General features: G+C 42.4%; 1 protein-coding gene across 2 annotated transcripts in view; it reads left to right on the top strand.

Annotated features, from left to right (window-relative positions):
* Positions 1-24320, top strand: part of fbxw4 (F-box and WD repeat domain containing 4) — a 259055-nt gene that overhangs the window by 24099 nt on the left and 210636 nt on the right. The window contains exons 2-4 of one of the 2 annotated variants that reach the window (XM_059947196.1): positions 10543-10638; positions 16968-17153; positions 19275-19407. In XM_059947196.1, coding sequence (XP_059803179.1) covers positions 10543-10638; positions 16968-17153; positions 19275-19407 — 415 coding nt within the window. The remainder of the gene's footprint in view (positions 1-10542; positions 10639-16967; positions 17154-19274; positions 19408-24320) is intronic. The other variant, XM_059947197.1, reaches the window with a different exon arrangement.

The following is a 24320-nucleotide window of genomic DNA, read 5'->3' as shown; positions in this document are numbered from 1 at the left end:
GCTGCATCTCTGTTCTGAATGTACGTCCTTCAATCCTGAAGTCGTGCCCTCTTGTCCTAGACTCCCCTACCATGGGAAACAACTTTGCCATATCTAATCTGTTCAGGCCTTTTAACATTTGGAATGTTTCTATGAGATACCCCCCTCCCCCATTCTCCAAAAAATGATCTACGATTTTCTTTATACAATGAAAAACGATTAAAAGTCTGTAAATGCCAAAGTAGCTGCAGCAGATTTTCACTTGATGGCACCAGTTATGACACCTCTGCCACTACTTTGGCCGTCTTGAATTAACGCAAAGGAGCTCTAGAAATGAAACATTTTGGCCCAGAATAAACAATGCAAAGAACAGGTGTTGTGCCTTTGTGGGAGGTTAGGTGAGGTGATTAAAAGTGCTAAGATGTGTGTTGATGATGCTTTTAAAGGCAACATAATGATTAAGTTCTTGTAATAATATGGGAGGAGTCAATTCAGTCAATGAGTCCACGCTAGCTTCTTAAAGAGCAAACCCCATTCACTCCTCTCTTGCTGTTGAAGGTCAGGCTCTGAGGTACTCATCACCATAAAGCCATAAGACGTGGGAGCAGAATTAGGCCATTTGGCCCAACAAGTCCATCCACGATTCCATCATGGCTGATTTATTATCACACGCAACCCCATTCTCCAGCCTTCTCCCTGTAACCTTTGACATCCTTGCTAATCAGGAACCTATCAATCTCTGCTTTAAATATACCCAATGATGAACTCCACAGCCATCTGTAGTAATGAATTCTACAGATTCACTATCCTCTAGCTAACAAAATTCTTGTCATATCTATTCTAAAGGGATGCCCTTCTAAACTGTGGCTATGCCCTCTGGTCCTAGACTATAAAAATAGGAAACATCTTCTCTACATCCACTCTGTCTAGGCTTTTCAATATTCAATAGGTTTTAATGAGATCACCCTGCATCATTCTTCTAAACTCCAATGAATATAGACCCAGAGCCATCAAACACGCCTCATAATGTTAACACTTTCATTCCTGGTTTAGTAATATTGCCTGGTCCTCTAGAAAGTTTCAGTCTTCTCAGTTGCTCTCTGATTTCCAGCCTTGCTGCTGCTTGCCATTCTTCTAAAGGCCTTTGCCTCTCTTTGTGGCGCTCACAAAGTTTGTGAGTGATTTCAGTCTCCTGTATCTCTGACACCACATATCCCTCACCAATTCCTTTAACATGATTTCCTACATTGCAACAATAACCACACTTAAGTAATTCATCGAACATCTTCACACTGTCCATTACAAAAGGCAGGACTTCCTGTTGGCCACCTACTTCAATTCATCTTTCTACTCTGACATTTCGGTCCACGGCCTTTTCTTTTGCCACGATGAGTCCACACTTGGGTTGGTGGAGCAGCACCTCATGTTCTGTCTGGGTTGCCTCCAACCTGATGGCTTAAATACCGATTTCTAACATTTGGTAATTTCTCCCACCTCGTCTCTATTTGTATTTCCCCATTCAGTTTCTCTTCTCACTCCCTCTCTTCACTCCGGTTCCTCTCCTCCTTCCTTTTCTCCTATGTCCACTGTTCTCTTCTACTAGATTCCTTCTCCTTCAGCCCTTTACTACTTCCACCTATCACCTCCTACCCACCCACCTTACCCCTCACCTGATCTCAACATTCACCTGCCTGCTTGTACTTTTTCCCCCCTCCCCTGCCTTATTCTGGCATCTGGCCCCTTCCTTTCCAACCCTGATGAAGGATCTCAGCCTAAAGTTTTGACTGTTTATTCCACCCCCCCTCCCCATAGATGCTGGCTGACTTGCTGTTCCTCAAAGACTGTGTGTGTTGAACTGAGGCCCTGACTTAACCTGTACTAGGTCATATAGCACTATTCTGGAGAAGGGTACCTGGCCGAGTACTAAAGACTTAACTTGATGAAATCGCTGGAGTGTTCACTGATATCTTTAACTTCTCGATTCGGCAGCCTGAGGTACCCACTAAGGATCTGATTGTTGACTTCAGGAGGAAATCAGAAGGTCTGCTTCAAGTAGGCTTTAATTTTACTGGCGCCTAAGAATAATGTGTTGACCTGCCTCAATGACTATTGTCCATTACCACTTGCATCCACTGTGATGAAATGCTTTTGAGAGGTTGGTGATGAAACATATTAACTCCTGCCTGAGAACCCACTCGGATCCGCTCAAATTTGCCTACCGTAACAGCAGGTCTACAGCTGATGCCATTTTGTTGGCTTTTCAACCCTGAAATGTCTGGACAGTGAAGGTGCATATTTCAGAGTACTCTTCATCAACTACAGCTCCAGCATTCAGCACTATCACCCCCTCAAAGCTAATCAATAAGCTTCAAGACCTTGGCTTGAATACCTCCTTGTGCAATTGGATCTTCAATTTCCTGATTTGCAAACCCCAGTTAATTTGAATTGGCAAAAACATCTCCTTCATAGTCTTCATCAGCACAGGTGTACCACAAGGCTGTGTGCTTAATCCCCTGCTCTACTCCCTTTATATTTATGGCTATATGGCCTAGCACAGCTCTAATATTAGCCATATCTAAGATGGCTGATGACACATCTGTCATTGGCTAAATCATCATATAGGAGGGACGTTAAAAATCTGGCCGTGTAGTGCCATAACACAGCCTCTTTTCACTCAGCGTCAGCAAGACCAAGGAGCTGATTATTGACTTCAGGAGGAGGAAAGCGGAAGGCCAGGAACCAGTCCTCATCAAGGGATCAGATGTGGAGAGGATCAGCAACTTTAAATTAATTGGTGCTATCATTTCAGCGTATCTGTCCTGTGCCCAGCACACAAGTACCATTAGGAAGAAAGTATGGCAGTGCTCTACTTCCTTGGAAGTTTGCAAAGATTCAGAATGACATCTAAAACCTTGACAAACTTTGAAAAAGTGTGGTGGAGAGTGTATCGACTGGTTGTATCATGGCCTGGTATGGAAACGCCAATGCCCTTGAATGGAAAATCCTACAAAAGGCAGTGGGTGCAGTCCAGTCCATCACAGGTAAAGCCCTCCCTACCACTGAACATACCTACATGGAGTGCTGTCACAGGAAAGCAGTATCCATCATCAAAGACCTTCACCATCCAGGCCATGCTCTCTTCTCACTGCTATCATCAGGAAGAAGGTACCAGAGCATAAAGATCCACGCTGTTAGTTTCAGGGACAGTTATTACCTATAAAACATCAGACTGTTGAACCCAAGGCGATACCTTCATTCACCCTATCACTGAAATGTTCCTATAACCTACGGACTCACTTTCAAGGACTCCTCATCTCATGTGCTAATTATTTATTTATTTATTTATTTTTGTGTTTGCACTGTTTGTTGTCTTTTGCATGTTAGTTGTTTGTTCATCCTTGTGGGTGCTGTGTTTCTTGGATTTACTATGTATGCCCACAAGCCAGTGAATCTCTAGTTGTATTTGGAATCCGAATCAGTTTTAATATCACCGCATGTGTCATGAAACTTGTTAACTTGACAGCACGGTTCAGTGCATTACATAATACATATGGAAAGAAATAAGTAAATCAATTACAGTAAGTATATATGTATTAAATAGCTAAATTAAAAATAGTACAAAAACAAAAATAATAAAAGTGAGGTAGTGTTCATGGGTTCAATATCCATTTAAGAATTGGATGGCAGAAGGGGAAGAAACGGTTCCTAAATCGCTGAGTATGTGCCTTCAGACTGTGCCTTCATGGTGACGTATATGTACTTTGACAAAAAATTTACTTTGAACTTTGAGCAAGAGAATCCTCTTGGATTGCTGATCAATATTAATTTCTCAAGCATCATTGCCAAAGGCAGATTATCTGGTCATTGCAGACTGTAGTTTCATACATTGCTAATCTAACCAAGACCCATGCACTTGATCTTGAAGAAGGAGACATAACCAAGACATTGCAAACATCTCAAGATTGAGCTGGTGTAGAAAGTGTCTAGCTTGAACCAAGAAAGATGTGGAGTCCATATGAAAAGTCTGGACCTGAATCAACTGTCCATTTTCCTCCACAGCTGCTGCCTGAGCTGTTCAATTCATCCAGCTGTGTGTGTTGTTCCAGATTTCCAGCACTTTGGGTTATTCTCAATATGGAAATGGAAGTTCCTTTTTCAGAGGTTCAGAGATCCAATTTAATGTCAGAGAAATGTATACAGCATATGTCTGAAATACTTCACAAGCATCCATGAAAACAGAGGAGAGCCCCAAAGAATGAATGACAGTTAAACGTAAGAACCCCAAAATCTAACCCCCCCCCCCCCCCAGCTCCCCTCCCTCCCATCCGTAAGCGGCAGCAAGCAACAGTCCACAGTAGACCTGACCACAAGCCATGGACAGATTTCCAAATCAGACTGAACACAGTCTGGTTGTTGAAGATTACTGATATTTGCTGCAGTAATTTCACAGAGCTCCCTGAAATCTATGACAACTTGTTGTGGGTGGGGTGCAGAGCAATATAAAGAAGGACATGATTGTGCTTGAAAATGTAAAAGATTTGCCTGGGCAAAGGCAGAAGTGCATGAGATGTGTGAAATGTGACAGCAAGCTAGATTGTCCTTCGAGGGTGTGGGGCTCTTGCTCTAGTCCAAACGCACTGTTGATTTACAGTCTGCTTTGTGTGTGAGTGAGAGAGAGAGATGAAGATCTATTGTTGGTGAACATATGCGTCTCACATTTGTTTCTAGAGAGCAGCAAATGGCAACTGTTTAAAATAAGCGTGCTGCTTGCTGACCTTTGTACTTTGACCCAAGTAGGTGTTTTACATTGGGTTTGGATGTGTTGAAGGAGTCTCAGATTACCAAAGCTGTAACCTTGTATATTTTTCTTTACAATCTCTCTTTTCTGTACTAAAGCCAGTGAGGCCATGCTCCTGCTATGACTGCAGGTACACTGCTTGTGTCCCTTCCTGAAGGGACATGGACCGTGACTATTGCCAAGTCACTCAACAACAAAGTGCTTCACTGAGGGGCCCTAACTCCTCACATTAATCTCTGAACAATTTCCATGATCACCGCATGTTGTTGTTTGGTACAGGGAGTCCTAATCAGTCATGCTTCCTCATTGTCAGCTGTAGCTCAGTGGTTACTGCTCTTGCCTGATTCAGAAGGTTTTGGGTTCAAGTCTGACTCTAGACATGAGCAGAGAATCATTGTTGATATTCCTGAATTAGTGCTGAAAGCATTAGATAAAATAAAATAGTGAAGTAAGGTGGTGCATGTTTTTGTAGATGGAGATGTAGCATCATTTCAAAAGTTGACCAGAGGAGGTCTCCTTGGTTGGAAGTTCTACATTTGGAACAAACTTGATGGGCTGAATGGCTTAATTCTGCTCCTATGTCTTATGGTCTTCGAATATCTTACTTGCTGTCCATTACACCTACTGGCATTTAGGGCAGCAATTAAGGTCCTCCATCTCTCTCTGTCCTTGGCCTTGGTGGTGTTCAGGGCTTCCCTCCTTGTGCTTTCCAGTATTGTCAGCCATGCAAGTCCTTGGAGACTCAGCAATGCCATTGCACGCAGATGTACAAAGGTTCTTCATTGTTGTTTCCCTAACAGTTGTGTTTGACAAGTCAGGATTGTTAGCCCTGAACTGAATCCCTGATCCTGGAGGACTGGTGGACCACTCAGCCTGGCCTCTCCCCTTTGCCCTGTTTATCTCCCCGGGTTGCTGAGGCATAAAATCCTCCAAACCAGAACAAGGTTATGGCCCTCTTGGAGGCTTATTGTATTTTAGCCAATACTTCATAGAATATAGAACCTAGCACAGTATAGGCTCTTGGCCTCGACGTGCTGACCTTTTAACCTATTCTAAAATGGATTGAACCTTTTCTACCTGCACAGTGCTTCCTTTTCTCTTATCCTTATGCCTATCTAAAAAGTCTCTTAAATGTCCCCAGTGCATTTGTCTCTACCAGCACCCATGTTCCACATACTCACCACTCTCTGTGCAAAAACAAAACTCTGCTAACATCACCAGGAAAGAAAGTGCCACACTGCTGTTTTGTGAGATTTTGCTACAAGGTGCTTTGGGATTCCTGAAATGTTAAAAGGTGTTTTAGAAATTCAGTGAGTCTGTGTGTGCTGTTCTCTAAAGTGGGACAAACTGTCCGACTTTACACAGGAGGCAAGGGACTGCTAAAGAGTAGCTTTATTGAAACGTAGTGTGAAGTGCATCACTGGTGTCAATGACCAACACAGTTTGAGAATGTACTGGGGCCAGCTTATAAATGGTACCATGTTCTTGCTGCCAACATAGCATGCACGTGCTAACCCCTACTGACCCATACCTCTCAAAATGTGGGAGGAAAGTGGAGCATTCAGAGGAAACTCATGTGCTTTCAGGGAGAAAGTACAATCTTCTTGCAGACTGGCAGGAATTACTGGTGCTGTAAACCATTACATTGGCCACTGCACTACGCTTTCTAGCTTAATGGGATCTTTCCTATAACAGGATAACCAAAACAATACACAAAACTCCAACTGTGGTCTCACCAACATTGTGTACAATGCAACATTATGTCCCAATTCTTGTGCTCAGAGCTCTGACTGGCAAAGGCCAGTTGCCTTCTTCACCACCTTGTGACATCACATTCAGTGAATTGTGTACCTGTACTCCCAGGGCCCTCTGTTCCACAGCACTCCTCAGGGTGCTACCATTCACACTTTTAGTCCCACCCTGGTTTGACTTCACATAGTAACTGCCCCCATCCACCTCACACCATCACTGATCCATACCCATTGTGATATTTGGCCGTTACTAAAATAATTCTGAGGTTTTGTCTCCACAGTCTGGACTTGGTCTTATATAGTTGCTGTGAATCAGCAGTTCTTGTGTTGCCTTTTATGGTTTTGAACCTGTGCTTCCCTGCCTCGTCCGTGGATCAGTGTATCTTCCCCCTGTGAACTCTGACACAGTGCATTCCCGATCTCAGCCAAGCTGTTTTGAAGAGAGAATGGGAGATTGTGTCTGAAAGACGGAGACCTTGTACCGGAGAAGCACGAGTGATGACAGCAGGTGCTGCCCATAAATGCCCACTGTTTCCTTGCACTCCATCAGATTTTTTTTCCTTTGCACCACACATGTGAATCTTAACGTACTCCATTGCTTAAGCGCTCTGCCTAGATGAATTAGCTCCAGGCATTTACAAGACTAAGCAGGGTGGTCACAACACTGCTGACAGGTCGGGTAATATATGAACAGGCTCTCCACAGCTTTTGATCAATTTACATTTGAATCTGTGACCAAAATAAAAAGGTTTGGATTTTTGTAGCACCCTGTTGTACATCTCATTGCAATTAATAACTAGACTTTTACTTTTGAAGTGCAGCTACAACTAGGGACTAACATGTTTTTCCCATAATATAGACCCAAGGTGAGTCATTAGTTCATGATAGTGAAATTGGGGAGGAAGTATTGACCAAAACACTCCAAGTCTTTGCTCCACACCAAAACCAGGTCCATACACTGTCTTTATTATGGTAAATTGTTCCAAGATAACTCCCAAAGATTAATCAGACACTAAATTACACTGAACCAAAAGAGACATCGAGTCAAGAGAAGGTGGAGCAGGAGTTGACCATATAAACTGAGTCCTGACGAAGGGTCTCAGCCTGAAACGTTGACTGCTCATTTCAAAGGATGCTGCCCGACCTGCTAAGTTCATCCAGCCTGTTTGTACATATTGATTTGACCACAGCATCTGCAGTGTACTTTGTGTTGACCATATAAGCTGTTGTGCTTGCTCTACCATCTGCTAAGTCTGTGGCTCATCCAATCTTCACCTCAACTCTGGTTTCATAACTGTCTACCACAATTCTTTTTTTCTCCTAAAGCTCTCTCTGGCTTAGGATACTTATTATTACTCAGTATCTTCACTTCCATAAGATGAAGGATCCTTTTAGACAGTTGAGTTATTTTAAATCCATGATCCATGATCTCTGAAATTGCCCTGAACTGAGATTACCAGGTGTATACCCTGTCAGCATCTACCAAGTGAAGCATCCTCAGATCCTTGTGTGTTGCAATGAAATTGTCTTGCAGTCTTATAAACTATAAGAGCATAGGTCCACCTGTGTAAACTTTCATCACAAGGCAAGATGGATGAACAGGATGTTTGTATAAGACATGAGCAGTACTCAGTATTATGCAGTATTTACAGCGCTGTGCAAAAGTCTTAAGCACACATAAAAGAATCCTGTAAAGCAAGGATGCTTTCAAAAATAATGAAATGAGAAGTTTCTAAATATCAACAAATTTACTGTAAAGAGCAGTCAATAGTTTTTAAAAAAAACCTAAATCAAATCAATATTTGGTGTGATCACCCTTTGTCTTTAAAATAACATCCGTTCTCTTGGGTACATTGCCCTGCAGTTTTATGAGAAAATCAGCTGGTAGAACTTGCCACTGATCTTCTGCAGATTTTGGCTGTCCTGGTTGCTTCTGTGTGTCTTTCCAAGTAATCCCAGACAGCCTCGATGATGTTGCAATCAGGACCCTGTGGACGTGTTGCAGAACTCCTTGTTCTTATTTTTGTTGAAGATAGTTCTTTATGATCTTGGCTGTATGCTTGGGGTCATTATCCTGCTGCACAATAAAGTTGGGACCGATCAGATGCCTCCTTGATGGTATTGCGTGATGGATGAGAATCTGCTTGCACTTCGCAGCATTGAGGATTCTGTTAATTCTGACCAGATCACCAACTCAATTTGCAGAAATGCAGCCCCAAACCTGCAAGAAACCTTCATGTTGCTTCATTGTTGGCTGCAGACACTCATCCATGTAGTGCTTTCCAGCTATTCTACCTACAGACGCGAGCTGCCTCCTATATGAGCCAAATATTTTAAAGTTTAACTCGCCAGTTCAAAGCACTTGTTGCCATTGTTCAGCACCCTAATCCGTGTGTTTTTGTACGTAGCAGAGTCTCTTAGCTTTGTTTCCACTTCAGAGGAATAGCTTTCCAGCAACAACCCTTCACCAAAGCCCACTTCTGACAAGAATTGTCTGGTCTATACAAGGGTGTACTTTTGTTCCAGTGGTTTCTGTGAGTTCAGAACTGCTAGCAGTGCTGGACTTCTGATTTAGAAGAGACATCCGTTTGATTTTTCTCTCATCTGCTGCATTCAGTTTCTGTTGTCAACCACTGTGTTTCTTGGTCCTCAAACTTGCTCATTTCTTTGTGCCTCTTCAGAAGAGCTTGGACAGCACATCTTGAAACTCCTGCCTGCTGTGAAATGTCTGCTTCGGAGGGACCTTGCCACTCTTGCTGTAGTGTAAGAATTGGTGATTTGAAGGTTAAACTGTCAAATCCTCCACACCTCACCCTTTAGTTTGGTTTTCCTTCACTCAGTTTGATTCCTCCTATACCCAGGTAGAGAAAAGGTAAAAGGCCAGAGTGGGTAATAGAAGAAGAGGAAAGGGGAGGGAAATTTTTTTACTGGAAGGAGAAATAGCTATTCATGCTGTCAGGTTGGATGCTACACAGACAGAATATAAGGTGTTGCTCCTTCACCTAGTTACCAACCTACAGGAAAGAAAGATATCATTAAGACTGAAAGAATGCAGATAGAATTTACAAGCATATTGCCAAGACTTGTGCACCTGGGTTATTGGGGAAGGTTGAATAGGTTAAGATTTTACTCTCTAGAGTATAGGAGAATAAGGGGAGATTTTATGAGGGGTGCAGGTAGGGTAAATGCAAACTATCTTTTTCCACTGAGTTTGGGTGAGGCTGGAACTGCAGGTCAAGGGTTAAAAGTGAAAGGTGAACTGTTTAAGGAGAACATGAAGGGGGAGCTTCTTCATAGAGTGTGCAGTGAGCTGCCAGTGGAAGTAATGGATTTGGGTTTGGTCTCAAAACTTAAGAGAAATTGGGATAGATACTTGGATAGGAGGAATATGGAAGGCTGTGGTCTTGTATGCAGGAAGTTGGGACCAGGTAGTTCGGCATGGATTAGAGGGGCCAAAGAGCCTGTTTCTGTGCTCTAGTGTTCTGTGACTCTGTGGTACTTGCATGTTAGGAACTTGCTGTTGTTAAATAATGCCAAGTGCTTCTTAATCCCATGTTACTGCTAGATTAATTTTGCTCTATTTTAAGGAGTGAGATGAGATAGAGAGAATTAGTTCTGTCAGTCTGGAATGGGTCAGAGCTGAATTCTAGGCAGTGAGTGAGCAGCAGTCATACTAGCTAAGCCTTGTTACATTTTGTGTGAATTCCTCCTACATGGACTTCTTTAGCCTTTTTCTGTTCCTTTTCTCTGCAGAGTTCTCTGTGCTAGTTCAGGGAGGTGATTGAAAATTGCTGGGAATTATGTCAGTCTGCCATACAAAATTAGCAGTCCTTTCTCCACTATGCTGGATATTTTCTTTTTTGTTTAAGGTTGCTAGCAGAAAAAGATGGGCAAAGAGTAAAACAGATTTGACATTGTTTTGGCAGTACTACTGAAACTGATTAGAGCCTCTGTATCACTGGCACACTGTAGTACAGTGTGCATTCAGTTCTTTTCTGTACTGTACTGTTTCAGGTTTCCCCAGATAGCTCTGAAAGAGCGTGTGAAGGGCTCTCAGAACTGGAAGCATGGGAGGTGTCGTCAAGAGGTTACTCTAAGGTGGAAGTGCAAGTAAGTGGCAATTTTTTCTGTTTATGGCCCCATTTCTTCCCAATATGATGTCATCTACTTTATCTGCCGAGGGAGTTTTCAGCCATCATCCTAGTACAATCCTTCTCAGGCCAGTGTCAGGTAGGCACAGGAGGAGCTGAGCACCATAATCAGCAGGCACACTCTAATGCCTTCCCTATCATTGTGGGGGATATCAATCGGGCCAGCTAGAAGATGTCTCTGAAAAAACTACCACCAATCTATCGCTTGTGGAATCAAAGGAGCTAACACGCTTGACCACTGTGTTATCGCAATCAAGAACGTTCACCGTGCCATCCCACACCCACTCAATCACCTGACTGTACCTGTACTCCCAGGCAGAGACCACAGCACCGGTCAAGGGAGCTGGAGGAGTGCTTATAGAACTGCTTTCAGTCAGCGTCGATATTCAGCAGTTCGCTTTCAAATCTGAATGAATGTGCAACAGTTGTCAGCGACTTCCTCAAGACTTGTGTGGATGAGTATGTGCTCTTCAGAACATAGTGGGCATACCCAAGCCAAACGCTGTGGATGAACCAGGGGATTTGTAGTCTGCTGTGGCATTCCAAACCGGTGATCCAGTTACAGATGGAATCGGATACACGTCTGGTCTGGCAGGGTTTGCAGGCCGTGACAGCCGTCAAAGCAAAACCTGACATTGTGACTGGCTTGTGATGCTTTATTCCCTGATGAGCTCAATAAAATTACACCTGTGCAAATCCTTGCGGCATCTGGTGACTGTGATTTCTGCGTCAGAGCCCGATGTCAGAACATCTTTTAAGAGGGTGAACCCTCGCAGGTACCTGGACCTACTGCAGTTTGCCAATTGCCACAATAACTCTACAGAGGATGCAATTTCACTGGGTCTCCACTAGGCCTTGGATCATTTGGACAACAGTTAACACCAACTGTATATCAGACAGTTGTCTATTGATTACTGCTCAGCGTTCAACATAATCGTACCCTCTGTTCTTATCAGTAAGCTTCAAAACCTGGGCCTTAGTCCTTCCATCTCTTGATCTCTTCACAAAAGATCACAGCCTGTGCCGATCGGAAACAGTATCTCCCCTTCACTGACCATCAACACTGGTGCACCTCAAGATGTGTGCTTAGCTCATTGCTCTATTCTCTCTAAGCTCACGACTGTGTGGCTAGGCACAGTTCAAACATCATCATAAATTTACTGATGAAATAACTTGTTGGCAGAATTTCAAATGGTGACGAGGGGGCATATAGTTACGAGGTTGATCATCTGGTTGAGTGTCGTGCAACAACAACCTTGCACTCCATGTCTGTAAGACCTTGGAATTGATTGTGGACCTCTGGAAGGGGAAGTCAAGGGAGAACACTCCAGTTCTCATTGAGGGATCAGCAGTGGAAAGTGTGAGAGCTTTCAAATTCCTGGGTGTCAACATCTCTGAGGATCTATCCTGGGCTCAACATCTCGATGAAGTTACAAAAAGGCACAATAGTGGCTATATTTCATTAGGAGTTTGAGAAGACTTGATATGTGATCAAGATACTTGCAAATTTCTACAGATGTACCACGGAGATCATTCTAGCTGGTTGCATTACTGTCTGGTACAGGGTGGCCGTTGCACAGAATTGGAAAAAGGTGCAGAAAGTTATAAGCTCACTAAGCACCATCGTGGGTACTAGCCTCCCCAGCATCAAGGACACCTTCAAAAGGTGATGCCTTTTAAAAAGGTTCATTTATTATCAAAGTACACAACTCTGAAATTCTTCTTCTCTGGGTAGTCATAAAACCAAGAAAGGAAAGAAAGGCAGCACAATCATCAACCTCCAAATCCCCCTTCCCCGCACAAAAATACGAACAGGCACGTCAACCCCCAAAATCCCTCCTCCTGCACAAGAAAGGAACAAAACGGAATAGGCACATTAACCCCCAAATCCCTAATCAAGCACTAAAAAAAACCGAACCAAACAGAACAGGCCCATTAACCCCCAAATCCCCCTCCCTGCACAAAATAAAATAAGAAAGATCAAGCGAGAAACACAGAATATTAAAAAAAAACTATAAGACTCAGTGGGAGGAGCCTATAGTCCAAGTCCACATTCAAATACAGAGTGGGCAATACCCTCTGGGCAGAGCGAATAAAAGGCAGGCAGCTTCTACACTCACCTCAGTGCTTCAGTCTCCCTCGTTGCCTTAATCAGCACACAATGGAAGGTTTAAATGGCAAAAATGGAGACAAACATCGGCTGGCAACCCATCCCACAGCCTGCCCGTCATGAGGTTTGTGCACTCTGCGTCTGCCAGAATCTTGGATACTGCAAGTGCATCCATCGTTAAGGACCCCCATCACCCAGGATTTGCCCTCTTCTTATTGTTACCATCAAAGAAGAGGTAAAGGAACCTGAAGACACACACGCAATGTTTTAGGAATAGCTTATTGAATTTAAATTTTTTAAAATATATACTTACTATAATATATCATTTTAAAAAATCACAATGTATTGCAATATACTGATAAATCAAAACAAGACATTTCACAACATATGTCAGTGATATTAAACCTTTATTCTGATTTTGAAATAATGAGCAATTTTGTCTCTACGCAGTCATATCAAACCCTTTCAAGACAGGTATGGAATCAATGAGCCCAGCCTAGGTTGAGAGAAAGATAGTGAAGATATTACAAACAGGAAGAAATATAATAACAGAGAAGTAAATTAATTAAATTGGTTTATTATTGTCACACATGCCAAGGCACACTTAAAAACATGTCTTGCATACCATTCATATAAATCATTTCATTACAACAGTGGTATTAAGATGTAAGGTAAAGAAATAACTGTGCAGAATGAAGTGTTATGGTGCAGGTAGGTAATGAGGTGTAGGAGTATAATGAGATAGGCTGTGAAGCCAAGAGTCTATCTTACCATACTAAGGGATCATTCAATAGTCTTATAACACTAGAGTAGAAGCCGTCCTTCAACTTGGTAGTATATGCTTTTAAGCTTTTCTGTCTTCTCCCCAAAGGGGGAGGGAGAAGAGGGGGTGACGAGGATGGGTGTGATCTTTGATTATACTGGCTGCTTTACTGAGGCAGAGAGAAGTGCAGACAGAGTCCATGGGAAGGGGGAGGCTGGTTTTCATGACGTGCTGAGTTTGTCCACATCTCTCTGCGGTTTCTTGCATTTCAGTTTCAGTAGAATTTCCTTAAGTAGATAAAAGGGAAGAGAGAGGTTCCAATCAAGAATGAGGCTATGGCAATAGTTATGGGAGCAAGGAAGTGGAAGAGGAGTTAAGCAGATATTTTGGAACTTTTTTTGTAGTAGAGGATGTATAGCGTATACATCCATTAATACTGAAAGATACTGGTGGGAATTAGAAATATCATCACCATTACTAGAAAATTAGGTAAGCTAATTGGAATAAAGACAGAGAAGTTCCCTGACCTGATGGCTTACATTCAGGGAACCTCTGAACCTTTTTAAGGCATCACCTTTTGAAGGTGTCCTCGATGCTGGGGAGGCTAGTACTCATGATGGTGCTGGCTGAGCCACACAGCACCTCTCCCACGCCATCGGTCTTGCAGGACTCTGCATTACCAATGGCCAACTGGAATCACTGGGAAACCATGGAAGACAATCATCTGCACCATTTGTTGGGCAGGTGCAGTCCTGTAGCAGGTGGCAACAACGTCCGAAACAAGTCCATCTCCATCGCTATCGAGCAACTTGTTAGTGGGTTAGACCTGCAGTTCTTGATGATCTTAATATCCAGGAGTGTCTTGTGATCATAAAATAGCTGTAAAGGATGAACAACTATGCCTCTGTTTGAACCCAAAAAGGCTTCTGCAACCAAGCACACCGCATTTTACTGGAAAATGAGATTAGTGTATTAGAGTAAATATCTATTTGCTGGTCTTCGTTTACTCTCCTGATTACCCCAACTCTTTGTACATGGAGATCCAAACACTTACTCTGGTGAAGCTTTCCTAAAGAAAAGTCTAACAAATTTGCCCCACACATTTTCCACCATGAAGCAATGTTACTTCTGCTCGATTACAACTTTCCTAATTTCCTAAAAGTGACTGCCGTCACTCCTTTATAAACCAATTTAATTATCGTACAACAAGAGACGTTAGGCTAATCAGCTGAGAGTTACCTGCTTTTTGAATAGGGCTATCAGATTAGCAGTTTTCCAATCCTGTGGCATTTCTCCAGAACTGAAGAGTTTTCAGAAGATTACAGCTTTTTATCCACTCTCCCATTAACCAATCTTTTCAGGTTTGCAAACAAGAGAAAACTTGCAGAGGCTGGAAATCAAAGCAATGCACACACAATGTTGGCGGAACTTAGGCAAGGCAGCATTTGTGGATAAGAGTAAACAGTCGATGTTTTGGGCCGAGATCCTTCAACAGGACTGGAAAACAATATGAGAAGTCGGCTTCTTTGTTAGACTTTTCTTTAGGAAAGCTTCACCAGAGTAAGTGTTTGGATCTCTATGTACAAAGAGTTGGGGTAATCAGGAGAGTAAAGGAAGACCAGCAAATAGATATTTACACTAATACTACATTAATCTCATTTTCTGGTAAAATGTGGTGTGCTTGGTTGCATTTTGGGTTCAAACAGAGGCATAGTTGTTCATCCTTTACAGCTATTTTATGATCGCAAGACGCTCCTGGATATTAAGATCATCAAGTACTGCAAGTCTACCCCACTAGCAATCTGCTCGATGGTGATGGACGTGGACTTGTTTCAGACTTTGTTGTTACCTGCTACAGGAAGGCGCTGTCCAACAAATAGTGCAAGGGATTGTCTTCCATGGTTTACCAGTGATTCCAGTTGTCCATTGGTAATGCAGAGTCCTGCAAGACCAATGGCAGGGGAGGTGTGTGGCTTCACTCGATGCATGGACTAAGCTCTGATGCCAGCTTAGCGGAGAAGACACCAGAGGTGATGTGGTGTGGTGGCACCCATTCTCGGCTGGGTTCTGGTCTCTCCCATCAGTGCTGTCCTCTAGGGTTCACTCAGTGCAAGATAACCTGGATTGTGCTCATGTGTAGCTGCACAATGCACGATGATCGGACTGTTGCAGGCTCGTCCTTGCTGACAACATCCCATGCACTATCAATCAACAGAACATGACACTCGGACTTGGGCTATATTACTTTTTTGAAACTGTATGCTCGCTGCTATCAAATTAATTGTGCCTTGTGTATGACTGTTGGTACTGCGTTTTGCACCTTAGCCCTGGAGAACACTGTTTCATTTGGCTATATTCAAGAGTATTCGTATATGGTTGAATGACAATTAAACAAACTTTTTCTTAAGCCCTCATTATTATTAACTCTCCCCAAATTCTACAGTCATTAATGTATGTGAACAATTAGCTTACTAGCTTGCTCAGTTTTGGATGGTGCAGTGTCGCAGAGGGAAATGCATACGATCTTGGAGAATGGGAGAAGTCCATGTGAACAGCCCTGGAGCGTGGTAGCACCCAGGCCAGTGGAGCTGTGGGATTGTAGCTCTACCAGTTGTCTTCCTGTGTCACCTTCATGGTTTTAAATACACAACAAGCCAGTTCATCCTTTAGTTGTTCAGTACCGTTAATACTCAGAACCACATTGAGTTCTTGATATGCCAGCTAATATTCATGGTTGTATAATTATGGATTGCTATGTAGCAAAGCTATGCTGGAACAGGCTCTCTTCCTAGACAATAAGTTACTGGAACAGAATTGGGCTATTCAGCCCACCTAGTCTGCTTTGTTATTTGATCATGGCTGACTTACTATCCCTCTCAACCCCATTCGCCTGTCTTATCCCCTTAAAGTTTAATGCCAAGAGCCTATCTTGCTTCATTGAAACATAGAGAAAGGCTCCCTAGTTGTGTTGTCTTGAAGGATCACAGCACAGGATCAAAAAAAAAGCTACAAAAAGTTATAAACTTAGCCAGCTCCATCACGGGCAATAGCCATTCCAGCATCGAAGACACCTTTAAAAGGCATTGCCTCAAAAAGTTGGCATCCATCATTAAGGACCCCCATTATCTAGGACATGCCCTCCTCTCATTGCTACCATCAAGGAAGTGGTACAGGCACCTGAAGACACATGCTCAACTTTTTAGGAACAGCTTCTTCCCCTCCATTATCAGATTTCTGAATGCTCCCCCCCATGGACATTACTTCAGTGAATTTCCTCTCTTTGAACTGCTTGTTTATATATATATTGTAATTTATAGTTATTATTATGTATTGTTGCATAAAACAACAAACCATGATATATGCCAGTGATATTAAAACTGATTCTGACCTGATCTACCTTTTAATTTGTCTTTAGTTTGTTACCTTGGTTACAACTGGACAAACAATGGCTCTATCTCTCCCAAGCATCTGACATCCGAGCCTATCCCTTGAGTCGGAATGCTATTGGTCTGCATCGGCACCCTGCTGCTGTGTATACCGGTCACCAGGATGATGTCTGCCGATTTGTCGTCAGTGAACCACATGTTGTCAGTGGTGGCGGGTAAGAGATCCAGATTATTAAGTCTTCTTAGGCAGTCCTTTGCAGTGGATAATTATCTAGTTTGTTGGCTACTGATGTGGCATGAAACACAGATTTTGATACAGGTGGGCCAGGAAGTGCCCATACGGATCGATGGGTAGGTGGTTTGGCTATATTGCAGTTTTCCTACTCTTTATCCTTGGCCAGAAATATCCATGGATGTTAATTTTATTAATTTTTTTTTGGCCAAGGAGGCCTTTAGAACATTTTCTCTAGCCTCCTGGAACTCCCAAAGTTCAAAGTAAATTTATTATCAAAGTACATGTATATCTCCATATGCTACCCTGAGATTTTTTTCTTGCAGGCATTCACAGTAGAACAAATAAGTACAACAGGATAATGAAAAACTACACACACAGACTGAGAAACAACCAATGTGCAAAAGAAGACAAACTGTGCAAATGCAGAAGAAAATTGTAGTAAATAAATAATTCTGCGAACATGAGAATTTTTTATGCCATTATGAAAATCAGTTTTCTGGGAATCTGGTATCAGGCATGCAGATGATGTGGCTGCCTTGTGAAGCCATTCAAGCCATATCAGAGCTTCAGCATTAGCCTGGAAGGAGCCACTGATGGTTTGCTTATCTTGGCAATGCATGCACGTTTGTGGAAATGTAGAGGCATGGATTGGCAAGATGGGTAAACCAAGGTCATTGCCTTCTGATTTTGGAGGTTATGAACAGTGCCTTCCGATTTTGGAGGTGAGGTATAATCTTTTTTGTTGAAAAAGTTGGAATGATCATGCAACTTTGCTTGACTCCAACCTACACTGAAATCAAGGCTTCCATGGCATCACCAAACTGACATGGGACCACCCAGATTTGAGAAGGGTTATTCACAAATCTTCTCACTTCACAAAATGAAACATTCTTGTGAGGTCAAGAAAGTCTCTGCATTATGGTTGATGCTGTTACCTGGATTTTTCTTGGAGTTGGTAGGCCATGAAGATCATATCTATTTTGATGGCATCTGCTATGCAACTTGGTTAGGAGCTCCAGCCACTGGGAGGAGGCATAGAGAAATGGGGTAGCACAGTAGTGTAGCAGTGTCACAGTGCCAGCAGTCTGGGTTCAGTTCCTTTGTTGCTAGGAGGCGGCATGGGAGCATAACAGTATTACAGCACAAGTGACCAGCGTTCAATTCCTGCTGGTGTCTGAAGGAGTTTGCATGTTCTGCCCATCACCATATAGGTTTCCTCCAAGTGCTGTGGTTTCCTCCCACATTCCAAAGACTTCTAGGTTAATAGGGTAATTGGTCACATGGGTGTAATTGGGCAGCACGAGCTCGTTGGGCTGGAAAGGCTTGTTACCATGCTGTCTCTCTTAAATAAATAAATGAAACTAAAAAGAATGTCCTTTAGAAGATTTTCCCTCACAGAAGGCAGCAGGGACTGTCATTACTGTGATTGGATTTATTTCCTTCCTTGAATGTAGTTATGAGCTATTTTGTCTCAGACGCTCTCAGTTATATTCTTGTGTTCCTGGATGAGGGAAGTGAGGTTGTGAAAGACCCTCTCTACAAGGTTTAAGAACCAGTGGTCTTACTTGCATTCTGTGACTCTTTCACACATAGTATGGGTCATGTAGAAGGAGGCATTTAATTTTATTTTGCTATTGGGAGATATTTGTTCAAAGGCCAGCTCTACATCTGCTCCCTCAGCCCTTCTACGTTTCACGGTTCAACCTTCTCCCCAAAACATTCCCCCCACCCCACTTGGCCGTCTCTGCTTCCTGTTCAGTTCACTTTTACTCCCTGATGTGTTACCTCTGTGCATGCCCTTCTGTGGCTTCTTGCCTCTGCTCTCCCACTCTGTCTCTTACATGTGCCCTCACTTTCTTGTTGTCTCAGCTTCATAGTGACAGCACATGAAGGAATCTGCATGAAAGGTTAAGTGTATCTATCTCTGATCAGCTTAATTGTTTTAGGAGCCATTACATTTTTAAAAGTTATTATTTTCTTGTCCAAAAGTGTCCAAACTATTTCAACAGCCCTGTGAGGCAATTGTGTGTGTATTTATGTACTAAACCTAATGACAATTCTGATGCATGTTGCTGAGACAAGATGTTAAACTGCTTGGCAGGGATGGGAAGATCATTATCTACGATACTTGCAACTCATTCTGTGCAAAGTACTCAGCACACAATCAAGAGGTCAACTGCATCGACAGCCGAGGACATGTCATCGTTAGTGGCTCAAGAGACAAGACAGCACGGGTAGGTGTGGAGTAACAGCCTGGTGTTAAGCTCAGTTTGGCAGTTAATCTAGTCTCTATCAGAAGTGGAATTTGCACTATCTGGGAGGGAAGGATTATTTTTAACTGTTCAAGGAGAAGGCGAAGTCTTGGAATGCCAGCAATGAATCTTTCTGTTTTCACCTTCAGCTTTGTGAACGGGCTAAGGCTGGCAAAGAATTTAACATTGATATATAGAAAAAGGGTAAATAGTATGTCGGACAGGGGGGAAATACATATGTTTATATATAGAAGGACACACCACAAATTTATGTCATTCAGTGTTGTGTTTCATATACATACACACACACACACACACACACACACACACACACACACACACACACACACACACACACACACACACACACACACACACACACACACACACACACACACACACACACACACAATGTAATTCTTTTCTTGAAATATATTTTTAATCTGGTTCCAGTTCCCTTTCATGCAATGCATTCTAGATTACAACAGACAGTTTCTAAGAGAAATTTCCACTCATCTCTACCCTTGTCCATTTTGCAAATGATCATACATAAATCTGTGTTTTCCGGTTACTTAATGTCCTACTGGTATACAAGTTTTTAATATCTCAAAGTACTTGAAATTCACCTCTTATCCAAAATCCCCCTTAGTTTTCTGGCCTCTATTTCCAGTTTCTCCATTAACCTTTTTTTTTCATTTTTACATCTTCATTGTATATGGATTCTGTAAATAACGTCTCATGGAGCAGAAAGGTCAGTCTCTAGTCCGAGCTTGAGTTTCCGGAGATTTCATTGGACTCGATGCTTCTGGACTAAAGAGGAATGGAATAAAAGATGAGGCTTTGAAAACTGCTTCTCAATACTGTTAACCCATTCTTTGTTGAAAAATGTGCATCATACTATTCTCCAATCCGTGATACCACTGAGGAAGAGGTACAGGAACCTGAAGACTTGTACTCAATGATTTAGGAAGAGCTTCTTCCCCTCTGGCATCAGATTTCTGAACGGTCCATGAGCCATGAATATTACTTGGTTATTCATTTTTCTTGTGCTGTTTATTTATTCTGTATGCTACAGTAAACATCTTTACACTGCACTGCTGCTGCAAAATAACAAATTTCTTGACATATAAACCTGATTGTGATTCTGACCAATTGAGATTAACATTTTAAACTGGTTTCAGGTCAGTTTTACACGCTGGATCATGGTGGAATTGTTCCGGTGTTTTGTGAATAGCCACATGGTAACGTAGCAGATAGAGTAATACTCTACAGTGCCAGTAACCCCCCTTCGGGGTTCAGTCTCACAGTTGTTCATTAGGACATTGTACATTTTCCACAATTGACAGTGTAGGTTTCCTCCAAGTGCCTCAGTTTCTTCCCACATTCTTCCCACAGGTTAGGGTTAGTAAGTTGTGGGCATGCTGTGTTGGCTTCGGAAGTACACCCTCAACTTACTATCCCTAAGGTGGCACTTGAGGGCTGCTCCTAGCACATCCCCAGACTGTATGTTTCAATGTACAAGTGACAAATAAAGCTAACCTTTTATCTTGTTGATCAAAACTTGGATTTGAAATTGAATTATAGGGGATGAAGAGCAGTAGCAGATTACTGTGTTATACTTATTAAATGTATCTGTCTTACTGCCCATGTGTTGAGCTGTATTATGACAGCTAGTCATTCATTCTATGCACCTTTTGTCCTACATAGTAATTCTGAAGCTATCACTCTCAGAATCAGGTTTCACATCACTGGCATATATTCTGAAATATGTTGTTTTGTTCTAGCAGTACATTGTAATAAAATCTATAAGTTGCAGTAAGGAATATATATAATGCAAAAAGAGAGCAAAGGAATAAAAAAAATAATGAGGTAATGTATATGGATTCATTGTCCATTCAGAAATCTGATGGTGGTGGGGAAGAAACTGGTCCTAAAAGTCTGAGTGTGTGTCTTCAGGTTCCTGATGGTAGCAATGAGCAGAGGGCATGGGTGATGGGGGTCCTTAATGAGCGATGCCACCTTTTTGAGGCATCCACCTGTTTGAAGGTGTTTTGGACGCTGGGGAGGGTCATGCCCATGACAGAGCTGACTGAGTTTGCAACCTTCTGCAGCTTTTTCTGATTCTGTACAGTGGCCCCTCCATACCAGACGGTGACACAACCATTAGAATGCTCTCCACAGAGCATCTGTAGAAATTTGCAAGAGTCTTTCGTGATATACCAAGTCTCCTAATAAGATTCAAAGTACATTTATTATCAAGGTATGTATACAAAATATAACTGAAATTTGTCCACCCACAGACAGTTATAAAACAAAAAAAAAGCACAGCATGGAACCCATTCAAGAAAACATCAAACACTCAGTGACCAAAAAAAAAACTTTTTCAAAAAGTGAGCAAATAATACATAGAATATCAAACAGGAGTCCAGTAGTATTCAGTTTAGTTCAGATCAAGGCCTTGCCACTAGTCCATTGTAGGCCTCAGGGCCATTCTTTTCCAAAGTGCCCCAGTCTGCATCAATCAGATGGAAATATAGCTGCTGTCATTACCTTGGAAATTGCATCATCTGTTGGGTCCAGGATAGATTTTCAGAGATGTTAACACCTAAGTACTTGAGACTGCTCATCCTTTCCACTTCTTATCCATTCTTTTCCGTTCACTTTTCTTGGTTGTTGACTAACTTCTGAAACACAGTTCAGTGGATTCCAGTGAATTGGGACACATTGCGACCAATACATTTTGGCCAATTAAGTGACTGCCCCAGTTAACTGAAATTTCATGAAAATAGTTAAAAGGTATTGATGCACCATCAATAACTCACTCTGAGACGTGAAGGCGAGATATTGGCTTTTATTGACTGGAAGAAGGAACAAGCAGTGAGTGACCACCATACTACATCCTGGAGACTGAGAGGCCGGGCTCAGGCCTTGATCGCCTTTATACAGGGGTCTGTGGGAGGAGCCACAGGAGCAGTCAGCAGGGGGCGTGTCCAGACAGGTACATGTAGTTCATCACAGGTATAAAAAAGACAAACTACCATTTAACTGAATAACAATGTATGTGTTTAAATGAAATTCAGAACATTACTAATTCCTGTACAGTACTATAGAGCTGCATTATGTCCTAATAGTTATCAATGGAGGAATTCATCTGCCGTGTTCCTTTGATGACTGTAAATGAACAAAATCAGTGCAGATGTCTTCATACAGTGCTTTAGATGATTGCATCCTCCAAATCTTCATTTTTATTCAAGATGATTGTCAATACCTTCATAATTCTTAACTTGTTGAAGTAGTGAAATCAGGCAGAGGCTAAAGAGCAAAACTCCAGAGAATTGGAAACAAAGAGGTGGTTGCGAGAAGCGGAGCAGTGGCTACAGGTTTGCTTCAAGTCAGAGGACTGGGCCCTGGTCAGTGGATCTGAATGAATATACTACAGTTGTCGCGGATTTTAGTAAAACAGTTTAGACAAGCGCGTCCTCACGTTGAGGACATGCTTGTCTTCCCCAGTCAGAAACACTGGATAAACCATGAGATCTGTAATCTGCTCAGAGCCAGTCAGAGGCATTAAAGGCTGGTGACCAAGAAAGTTTCAAGAGATCCAGGTACAATCTCCAGAAAGCCATCTGAGTGGCAATTCCAGACTAAACTTGAATCAAAGAAGGATGCTGTGCAGCTGTGACAGGGCTTGAATGCTATCACAGCTTATAAGATTCAAGATTTCAAGATTCAAAAACTTTATTGTCATTCCAACCATACATCAGCTCTGCAGGGCAGAATGAGACAGCGTTTCCCAGGAGCAGTGCAATCATAACATAACAAACGCAACAATAAATAGTAAACACAACAATAAATAATAAAACGCAACAGCCACATGTTGGTTAAAATCAAGTTATAAGTGTCCAAAGCAGAGTCAGGTAGAGCAGCTATTTAGCAGTCTGACTGCCTGTGGGAGGAAGCTGTTTAGTAGCCTTGTTTTGATGCTACTGTAACGTTTGCCTGATGGCAGAAGAACAAACAGTTTATGGAGAGGGTGTGAAGGGCCTTTAATGATGTACCAAGTCTTCTGGAGGCATCGACTCTGAAAGAGATCTTGGACAGAAGGTAGGGAGACCTGAATAACCTTCTCTGCTCCCCTAACCACCTTCTGCAAGGCTTTTTTGTCGGCAGCACTGCAGCTGGAGTACCAGGTTGTGAAGTTAAATCAAGTGACATGGGAAACAACAGGGTTTCACTTCCAGATGAGCACAATGCCTTCTATGCTCTCATTGACCATAGAAGGCACTGAGGAACCATCACAAGCTGCTACAGCCCCTGATGATCCTATGACTTCTGTCTCTGAGGCTGACGCACAAACAGCCTTCAGGAGGATGAACCCACAAACAGCTGCCATCCCAGATCGAGTACCAGGCCAAAACCTGTGCTGATCAACTGATTAGAGTGTTCACTAGGATCTTTAACCTTTTGTTTCAGCAGTCTGAGGTACCCACCTGCTTCAAGCAAGTTTCAAGTATGCTGGTGCTGAAGAAGGATGTGGTGACCTACCTCAATGACTATCATTCAGTAGTACTTACATCCATAATCTTGAAGTGTTTTGGGAGGTTGGTGGTGAAACACATCAACTCCTGTCTGAGAAGCGACTTGGATCCACTCCAAATTGCCTACCAGAGCAACAGGTTCACAGCAGATGCTTTCTCATTGGCTCTTCACTCAACCCTGGAACAGCTGGACAGCAAAGATACGTACATCAGGATGCTGTTTATTGACTACAGCTCAGCATTCAATACCATCATCCCCACAAAAGTAATCCATAAGCTTCGAGTCTTCAGTTTCAATAACCCCTGTGCAATTGGATCCTCTTTTTTTTTTCTCTCTTGCAGACCCCAGTCAGTTCA

The sequence above is a fragment of the Hypanus sabinus genome, chromosome 22 (genome assembly GCF_030144855.1).
Source record: "Hypanus sabinus isolate sHypSab1 chromosome 22, sHypSab1.hap1, whole genome shotgun sequence".
Taxonomy (NCBI): Eukaryota; Metazoa; Chordata; class Chondrichthyes; order Myliobatiformes; family Dasyatidae; genus Hypanus; species Hypanus sabinus.
This window is presented reverse-complemented; position numbering and strand designations above follow the sequence as displayed.